This window comes from Triticum aestivum, chromosome 4A (assembly GCF_018294505.1).
Source record: "Triticum aestivum cultivar Chinese Spring chromosome 4A, IWGSC CS RefSeq v2.1, whole genome shotgun sequence".
In the NCBI taxonomy this organism is placed as follows: Eukaryota; Viridiplantae; Streptophyta; class Magnoliopsida; order Poales; family Poaceae; genus Triticum; species Triticum aestivum.
The window spans coordinates 748,002,651-748,013,049 of NC_057803.1; the positions used below are offsets into that span (position 1 = coordinate 748,002,651).

At 45.1% G+C, this 10,399-nt stretch overlaps 1 protein-coding gene across 1 annotated transcript; it reads left to right on the plus strand.

The window, feature by feature from the left end:
- The first annotated feature begins 5,181 nt into the window (after positions 1–5,181).
- Positions 5,182–7,608, plus strand: LOC123083606 (sucrose:sucrose 1-fructosyltransferase-like). The gene is made up of 4 exons (XM_044505603.1): positions 5,182–5,470; positions 5,579–5,587; positions 5,673–6,517; positions 6,919–7,608. The coding sequence occupies exons 1-4, from the start codon at positions 5,182–5,184 to the stop codon at positions 7,606–7,608; spliced, it is 1,833 nt and encodes a 610-aa protein (XP_044361538.1).
- The last annotated feature ends 2,791 nt before the right edge of the window (positions 7,609–10,399 follow it).

Genomic DNA, 10,399 nt, shown 5'->3' on the forward strand with positions numbered 1-10,399 from the left:
GTGCTTCACGCGATGCACAATTATACTTTTCACTTTTCAGGAAGCAGAACTTTTGCTTTTGCATGATGAGCTTCATACGGGAAAAAAAGGAGAAAACTAGGAAAATCCACGCAAAAACTGAACCTAAAAAACAGACAAAAAACAAAAAAAATACGTGCAAGGACAAAAAAAGTGCTCCCGCGGTTGGGCCTAGGGACTAGACGTGGTGATGGCTGGGTGCACCACGAGGCTGGCCCTCGCGTGGTGCTCCTGCTAAGGCCACGCAGAGGGTACCGGCTAGTTAGTTGGTCCCCTTATTATCCATCGGTTACCGTTATTCTCATCCTTGTCTAGTGGGATTTGCCTCTCATTTGGACTGCAAGGACAACAAGCCCATCCAAATATTCCTATGGGTGAGTGAGAATGAGAGCATCAAACTATTTAATTTGGTTTTACTGTTCATCCCGGGCTCATCTAAGCCCGGGTTCCGAAACGCCGCTCCCTCCTGTTCACCCTTTTTAAGGATCGTTCCCATTGAGAACTCCTCATCACCCCTATAGCACCAAAAGGCGCTTGTAAAGCTTGCTCCGTTCAATACAATCACACTGTTTTTTTCTCTTTCGGCCGCTCCAGTGAAATTCACTCATTTCCCCCCTTTTTATCACTGTAGAGAAAGGTTCACGAAAAAACGATTACCAGCTATTTTTGTAAAATAGTATACCTTAAAAAAGTTCACAAGTGTGGAAAAAAACTATATAAACATGAAACAAGTTAACAAGTTAAAAAATGATAGATTATAAAAAAGAAATTTGAATTTGAAAAAAGTTCATGAATTGAAAAGAGTAAGTAAATTCCAAGAATGTGTACAATTATATTAAAATCGTAAACTGGAAAAAAGTACGCAGTTTTGAAAATTTTACGCATTAGAAAAAGCTCATGGGTTTGAAACATTCACGAATTTACAAAATAAAAAAAAATTGAAAAACAAAATAAAATAACAAATTAAAATTGAGAGGAAAAATGAAACTAAAATAGTGCATAATAAGTAAATAAGTAACCGCTTCAAAACAAAAAATATAAGTAAAAATAGAAAGAAAAACCCTGCCTGAAAAACCGAAGAGAATCTTCTAGAAGGTCTCAAAACCAGTAATGGAGAGAGACACATATGTCTATCCAAATAAAGTTACCAAAGGACGTGGGTGCCAACTACCAATAACATTGTAATTGGCACTATAAGCATTAAATAGGAAGTCCGGTTTAAGTTCCCCTTGTTTCGGTCACCCTTATTATCTACTCACTAGTTAAGTGGCATCCCTTACAAAAGTCGCTCCCACCTTGTCTAGTGGTGACAAGTGAGCGCACTGCATGTTCGAAACTTGTCATAACCTGAAAGTTTTATGTTTTTCGTAGATTTGTCATTTCAAAATATTTTATGTCTTCAACCGTGCGTTCAAATCATGAATGGTTTTCACTTTGTGTTTCTCTCGTCGAGATCTTAAAAACTAGATCCCATGTTATGCTTGGACAAACTTTAATAAAAGAGGGAAACCCAGTTGGCTGCTCTTGTGTGCGTCGCGCTGCAGTGAAATATTTTAAAAAATGTTGTCAATTTTTCAAAACATCTTCATGTTTTATATAAAAACCGCCGTCAAATAAGTCTACTAGCCTATGGTGCAGCTTGCTGCAGTGCTTTGATTTCCTACAGTGCCTATGGTGCGGTGGAGTTGGCTGCTCTTGTGTGTGTCGCGCTGCTATGGACGCGTTTGGTAGGCTGCATATACCTCAGCCAGGCCCGTGCTGGAAGAAAAATATTTGTTTGATTACCCGCATTCACTATTAGGCCTGCATAGCATGACGATTAAAGCACGTCTGAGCCTGCATCCAGAGAAGTGCTCAAATCGGCCGTTTTTGTGGAGCCAGGCCCGCGCGATGCAACACTAGGCACGTGGGCGTGGGTGGTTGCACGCGTCGGTGCGGTCCCGATATGTCGCGTTGTTTTCAGACATGTCGTCATAAATTACCCTCACCTTCCTCCCTCACCGCTCTCTCCCTTCTTCCCCACTCACACTGGCGGCGACGACGGCGGCGACAACCTGAGCTCTAGTGTGAAGCGATCCAAGACGATGGCGGCAACCTCCAGAGCGACTGTAGACCTCCATGGGTTTAGGCCGATATGAATGAATGTTGACCATTGAACTGCATGTTGTTCATAATGCAGATGGACAAGGGCAAGGAGGTTGTGCCTCTATTGGTAGAAGTGCCAGTGCATGAGCACCGAAGCCCCAAGCGGAGGAACTATGGCCACTACCATTAGGAGTCAGGACCAAACCACTTCTACAAGGTTATCCTTGCTCTAAAGCTGGAGAGTCCGCCATTGCCTCTGGACTTCACGAAGCACTTCCCCGCCATCCCTACAGAGTTCAAGCTCAAGACGAACACCGGCTGCGCATGGAGGGTGACGGTGATCAACGACAGGGTCACCCTTGATCAGGGTTGGGCCAACTTCGCCGCCATTAAGTAGATCATGATTGGGTACATGTTGATGTTCAAGCTACTGTGCCCCGACACCATGAAGGTGATCGTCTTCAACAACGAGGGCGTGGAGGTGGTCACCAAGTGCAAGGAGCACGACAATGAACTTCGCCGCGACCGCTTGAGCTCCTGTTGCTCGTTTCTTGTTGGTTCTTGCTTTAAGACTTGGGTTTCGTTAAGAACTTATATGATACTATGTTGGTTTAAAACTTGTTCTGCGTGCTTAAGACTTATATTTGTGTCTAAGATTGTTCTGTTGCTACTAGTTTAGTTGTTAGTAGTTCATGTGTGCCTTTGATAACATCATCACATCGAGGAGGAGGTTACCACACAACTGTCCTGGATGTAACCAAACAACTGGAATTGTGTTTTCCCTCAAACACCAATAACTACATACAGCTACCGACGCAAAAATTTCCCCACATAAATATGAATTTATTGGCGGATAACACAGAACCACACTGCAAAAGGCCCACCAAATCACCGTGTTATAAAAAAAACACCCCACCAAACTAAATATTCCATCAATTCAAAAATATAAGGGGTATTAGTATTTTGGAAAGTTAAATTCCTTTAACTTTGACTAAATTTAGAGCCAAAAATATCGACATCCACAATATTAAACAAAATAGTATGGAAATTCATTTCATGATCAATCTAATTATATCAATTTTTTATATAAATTTTGATATATTTATCTACAAATTTTGATAAAACTTAAAAAGGTAATACTATACCTTGTATTTTGAAACAGAGTTAAGATACCCAACAACATCAACGGCGCAATGACCTCTTTCGTCTTTGTATGGGCTCTGTTAATATCCCTAGCTAGCATACCTCTTTCCAGCCGCCGCCTCCTTCTCCAAGAAAAGCTAGGGTTCGTGCCTCTCGCCGGCTCCGCCGCATGTCCGCCTCGTCTTCGGTGGCCCTAGGGTCATGGGGGCGCGTTGGATCCTGGCAAGGGCCGGTGGGAGGGCTCCGTTGTTAGTCGTTCCTTCAAGATTTGTTAGAGTTTGTGTCCTACTCAGGAAGACGAGACGGCGGCGGCTCCCTGAAGATGGAATAAAGGTCTCCCCGCCTAGTCCCCGTTTCGGTGATGTGTCTAGCATTGTTGGTGGGTGTGTGGAGGTGTGTCTCCGACGGATCTATCCTCGGTGGATTTGCTCGAATCTGGTTGTGGTTCGTCTATGTTCGTGTGTCTTCAGGTTGGATCCTTTCGATCTACGTCATTCTCCATCAGCGACGGTTGCTGTTCTGGTGTGCTGGTCCTACAGGGCCTTAGCACGACGACTTCCCGACTGTCTACTACAACAAGTTGTGCCCTATTCTAGTGAAGGATGGGTGATGACGGCGGCGCGCCTTCGGCTCGCTTCAGTGATTGTAGTCGTCGCTAGGTGGTCTCCGTACCCTATTCTAGTGAAGGATGGGTGATGACGGCGGCGCGCCTTCGGCTCGCTTCAGTGATTGTAGTCGTCGCTAGGTGGTCTGCGGATCTGGATGTAATTTTTATTATTTCTAGTGTTCGTTGTACTGCCATGATAGAAGATGAATAGATTGAAAATTTTCTAAAAAAAAACATCAACGGCGCAATAAAGCGCGCACAACTCTTCTTTCCAACTATGGCCAACTTCCAAATACCCGAGAAAGGCCAGTCTGATGTGGCGTCACCTGGGAGCCCACATGTGATTTCGCTTTCTCTCGCCCGCTTCCACGCAATACTATCTCTCAACTACTTTACCTGCACGTAGCAGCACCATTATTATTTTTATGTATATCTCGATATTAATGGTTCATCTGCTGAACTGGAGATTAATTTTTGCATCAAATCTCTCGGCTATTAGTATTTTGGATTATATTGTTCATTTAGAATACGATAATTTTGATTTGGACAACATTTTGGCCTAGCAGCATATGTTGTGGGGTATGTATATTGCAGTATTATGTTTGTTTGGTAAAAAGAACTCTCTCATCTTAACTGGAGTACAAAATATGATTTGGATAATCTCTCTGGGTGGACATGAAAGATACGAAGGACTTCCCTCCAAGCCGTGCGTACTACTTTTATTGAATATGGTTTTCCACGGGATTCTATAGGGATCTATGAGATTGAGTATGGCTAGCATTCTTGTCGAGTATTACAGTATCAAATCTCTCCTCATGTACTACTATTTATGATTTGGATAATCTGATTCGATCATGAAAAATAGAAAGATCTTCCTCCAAGCCGTATGCATACGACTATTATTAAATACTCCCTCCATTTCCTAATATAAGACATTTTAATTATTTCAAAAAATTGACTACATACATACTAAAATAAGTGAACATATATGCTAATATGTGTCTAGATACATAAGAAAAAGTTAAAAGGTCTTGTATTAGGGAATGGAGGGAGAACCTTTTTCCACAGATTTTTTAGGGCTAGATGAGATCGAGCTTATTGGCTACCCAGATTTGATTTGGTTGATCTCTCGATCGGCTAGGGCCTAGGGGCATCGTGGAGTACGCGTTATCAATATTCGGTTTGGTCAAATCTATGGGCAGTATTGCCCGTTCCCAAATCCACTATAAATCCCTCCGCTTGGCTGAGCTGCCCAACACATTCTTGGTTTGAGCTGAAGCAAGAGTGGAACAAATTCTCTTTGTTCGAACTTTGGTTCGCCTGCCGTGATGGAGTCACAGGCCATGCCTTACCGGACTAGCGGCGGGGTGAGGTGGCGCGCGTGCGCCGCCGTCTTGGCCGCCTCGGCCGTGGCGGCGCTCCTTGTCGCCCACACGCTCACGGGGGCCAGGGTGTCCGGCGACGGGCATCATGTCCGGCCCCGTGTCCTGGCAGAGACGGAGAGCAGCACGGGAGAGGGTGGCGGCGGCGGCAAGGACCGGTTCCCGTGGAGCAACGCCATGCTGCAGTGGCAGCGCACAGGGTTCCATTTCCAGCCGGACAAACACTACATGAACGGTCGGTAACCAGTTTATTTTTCTCAAGGTTTGATGTATCTGTGGAGAAGCTGACATGCATGGCTGCTTTCCGTCGGCGGCATACGATACTCCGGCGACATGCGTGCAGACCCCAACGGTTAGTACGTTCATCGATCACTTGCTCGCCTTCTGTCTGTCTGTCTTCTGTGGAACTACTTGTTGATTCAGAATACAACATGCAGCTCCGATGTACTACCGTGGATGGTACCACTTCTTCTACCAGTACAACCCGAGGGGCGAAACGTGGGGCAACATCTCATGGGGCCACGCCGTGTCCCGCGACATGGTCAACTGGCGCAGCCTGCCCCTCGCCATGGTCCCCGAGCACTGGTACGAGAGCAACGGCGTCTTGACGGGCTCCGCCACCTTGCTTCCCAGCGGCAAGGTCGTCGTGCTCTACACGGGCAACACGGACGACCTCGCCCAGGTTCAGTGCCTTGCCGAACCTGCGGACCCTAATGACCCCCTCCTCCGCACCTGGACAAAGTACCCGGGCAACCCCGTCCTCTTCCCGCCCCCCGGGACCTATAAAAAAGACTTCCGCGACCCCATGACAGCATGGTTTGATAAGTTCGATAACACGTGGCGCACCATCATTGGGTCCAAGGACGACCACGGTCATGCCGGCATCGCCCTCATGTTCAAGACGAAAGACTTCATCAACTTCGAGCTCATCCCGCACCCGGTCCACCGCGTTGAAGGCACCGGCATGTGGGAGTGTGTCGACTTATACCCCGTCGGTGACAGCAAGAACTCATCGGAGAAGGATTTGTATGTGCTGAAGGCGAGCATGGACGATGAACGGCACGACTACTACGCGCTGGGGAGGTTCGATGCAGCGGCCAACAAGTGGACGCCGTTGGACCCGGAATTGGATGTGGGGATCGGCCTGAGGTACAACTGGGGAAAGTTATTTGCGTCCACTTCCTTCTATGATCCTGCGAAGCGGCGGCGCGTGAGCTGGGGGTATGTCGGTGAGACGGACTCCAACTGTACCGACATCGCCAAGGGATGGGCAAACCTCCAGGTATCGTTATCGGACATTGATATGATTGTTTTATCTTGTGTTTATCATCTATCAGTAGTTCTATTAGTTCGTTATGCATTTTTTTCCGATAAAGATCCGTTCGTTATGCATGCTCAAATAGATATATCATGCATCACCTCTTGAAGATTGAGTATATCACTGCATGCATATATTAATCGATCAATCAGTACATGTGAATTGAATACCCTTGGCATCTTCCAAGAGGTTAAATTTTCGAGTCCCCTATCTGCTGCTGTGTATGCCGAGCCATTGTTACTTATAAACAAGAATCATTTTGGTCGTTTTTTTCTCAAAATATTATTGGCGTCAATGTGCATTCAAACTTGAGAACATACTTAGTCAAAGAACTAACTAATGACTCGGGCATGATGAGCATGTAGGCCATTCCAAGGACAGTGGCGCTGGATGAAAAGACCCGGATGAATCTACTCCAATGGCCGGTGGAGGAGATCGACACCCTCCGCCATAACGCAACCAACTTCGGTAGCATCACAATCGGGACCGGCTCTGTCGTCCCCCTCCACCTGCACCAAGCCGCTCAGCTTGACATCGAGGCCTCCTTCCGCCTCAATGCTTCCGCCGTCGCTGCCCTGAACGAGGCAGACGTGAGCTACAACTGCAGTACCAGCGGCGGTGCTGCCAACCGTGGTGTGCTCGGACCCTTTGGCCTCCTAATCCATGCCACCAAGAGCCGCAGCGAACAAATGGCGGTGTACTTCTACGTGTCCAGGGGCCTCGATGGGGGCCTCCGGACCCACTTCTGCCACGACGAGTCGCGGTCGTCTCGGTCCGAGGAGCCAGTGAAGCGGGTAGTCGGAAGCACCGTGCCGGTGCTTCATGGTGAGGCATTATCCGCTAGGGTGCTTGTGGATCATTCAATAGTGGAGAGCTTTGTGATGGGAGGGAGGTTGACTGCAACATCACGGGTGTACCCGACGGAGGCAATTAACGCGGCAGGTGGTGTGTATGTTTTCAACAATGCCACCGGCTCTACAGTTACCGTCGAGAAGCTCGTGGTGCACGAGATGGCCTCATCACCATTAAAGCCATATGTTGAAGGACGAGACTAAATTCCGAAGGTTTTACCTTTTGAGTTTACTGTCAAATTTGTTCCAGTTCCATCAGATGGATCTAGTTAGCAGAATAGGATAGAGTTTTCTCTCTTGAGTTTAGTGTCAAATTTTTTATGCACTCATTCGTGCTAATGTAATGGATCATTTGTATTGATACTAGTAATCGTGCACGTGCAAATGCACGTTGTCATCGTGGCAAAATAACATGTCCTCTTAGGGTATATATGCCACCCAATGTTTACTTCTGTAACATATGTATAATAAAAAAAATTATCATGATAAAATATCGCAAGAATTTTGGGCTCATTGTCAGCATTATCAATAGAAACTATGCGATATCTGTATCTTCTCATACCTATATATTATACATGAGAAAATATTTCTTACATTGATTTTAAACCATGTAATTGTCATAATGTTGAAGCATATGAACACCAGGTAAAGTAATAACTTTGGAAACTCTCACCCTCTAGTCTCAGTGATCATGCCATGGTCTATTGACACATTTCCACATAATTTCCAGGCAACACACATAATTGTTGGGTGAAGTGAGGTCTGATTATGCTCAAAGTGCACACCTTTATGACCATGAATATAAAGATACTCCCTCCGTCTCAGTTTACAAGTCCTACGCGTATACCTAGGTTGCCAATTTGACCACCCTAATATAAACTATATAACACAAAAATCATATCTTTTGAAAATAGAACATCTGAAGTTTATATTGGTATAATTTTTGTAATATATGACTTGTATTAGGTTGGTCAAATAGACGACCTAGGGGTACGCGCATGCCCTGTAAACTGAGAGAGAGGTAGTAGTAGAAACCTCCTCATACAATCACGGTGCAGTAGAATTAATCTATTGTCTCAGTAGTACACTATTCATGTGCAATGGCTGCGATAAAAAAAGTCTAATATAAAATCACGGGGAAACACTATAATCACTAAATATAACAGGGAGAAAAATAATGTTAAAGCAGTATAATCTTTGATAACAGGGTCACGCTCACCAGATCGAGAAGAAGATGCACCCGGTTGATATAGATATGCGATACACCGGTTTCTGTACGAAATCGACAAATGCAAATTACAAACAATCGACAACAAATGATACATGCACCTTCTTTAGAGTAAATATATTTCTAATTCTCTGTAAGTTCACATCTATAATTTTCATACATGATTGACGTCCCTGCATTTTCCATATGTGTTTTTCTCATATGAGCCATTTCCTCATATTGCCAATAAAATAGAAGCCCCTCTTACTTTCATGAAAAAAGGGACCATGCAAATCAGAATGGATAGAGTATGGTTAAATATGGTACCAATGAAATTTAAGTGGTTACGTAAGGCTGCTCAATTCCTACCAAGAGAAGTGATACACACAGATCAGAGCATGGTTAATTTCCACCATCAGTCATAGCACATCATAGGCCAACTTGAAGGAAAGAATTTGGATCAGATGAGACACAAGTATGGAGAAACAATTAAAACAGTTAAAGTATCCACCCTTTACGTACATACATTCTTCAGCCACATAATCTGCCATCACTGTAATGTCAAAAAAGGAATATTCTGATCAATATTTTCTGTTCAATTATAGAAGGTGAACCAGAAAAGCTGCATCATCTACCTTAAAAGTGAGTTCACAAAGTCGTATGTTCAATGAAGAGTAACCTTTGATCCTGAATAAAATCTCCATGGTGTGCGACTACTTATTACACAAACATGCGTGTCTGGATGATTTGAAAATACATAATGCGTGCCGGAGTTTTGGCAGTCAATCAAAAGAAATATGAAATGCAGTGGTTGCCTGAAATTTACCACTCCACTGGAACCATGTCGTCAATGCACTATGTGGCAGTATCCACAAACAATTCAAAAGGACATGAAACAGCCAGTTCAACCAAAGAAGGGTGCATAGAGTGAGAAGAGTACTGTCGGTGTCAAAACCGGCGGATCTCGGGTAGGGGGTCCCGAACTGTGCGTCTAGGCGGATGGTAACAGGAGACAAGGGACACGATGTTTTTACCCAGGTTCGGGCCCTCTCGATGGAGGTAAAACCCTACTCCTGCTTGATTAATATTGATGATATGGGTAGTACAAGAGTAGATCTACCACGAGATCAGAGAGGCTAAACCCTAGAGGCTAGCCTATGGTATGATTGTTGTTCGTCCTACGGACTAAAATCCTCCGGTTTATATAGACACCGGAGAGGTCTAGGGTTACACAGAGTCAGTTACAATGGGAGGAGATCTACATATCCGTATCGCCAAGCTTGCCTTCCACGCCAAGGAAAGTCCCATCCGAACACGGGACGAAGTCTTCAATCTTGTATCTTCATAGTCCAGGAGTCCGGCCAAAGGTTATAGTCCGGTCATCCGGACACCCCCTGATCCAGGACTCCCTCAGTAGCCCCTGAACCAGGCTTCAATGACAACGAGTCCGGCGCGCAGATTGTCTTCGGCATTGCAAGGCGGGTTCCTCCTCCGAATACTTCATAGAAGATTTTGAACACAAGGATAGTGTCCGGCTCTGCAAAATAAGTTCCACATACCACCGTAGAGAGAATAATATTTGTACAAATCTAATCTGCTGACGTATTCCGCAGCGTGACATCACGCCACGACCAAGCCTTTATTCGAATCGTTTTACTGTCCCACCTCAGCGCGTTTAACGAGGTGGTTTCCTTGGCACGTCTTGTCGAAGAAGAGATCGTGTCCCCTTATTCCGGGATTCTCATCAATACGGGTGTGGGTAACCCAACCGTGCCATTAATCACGGTG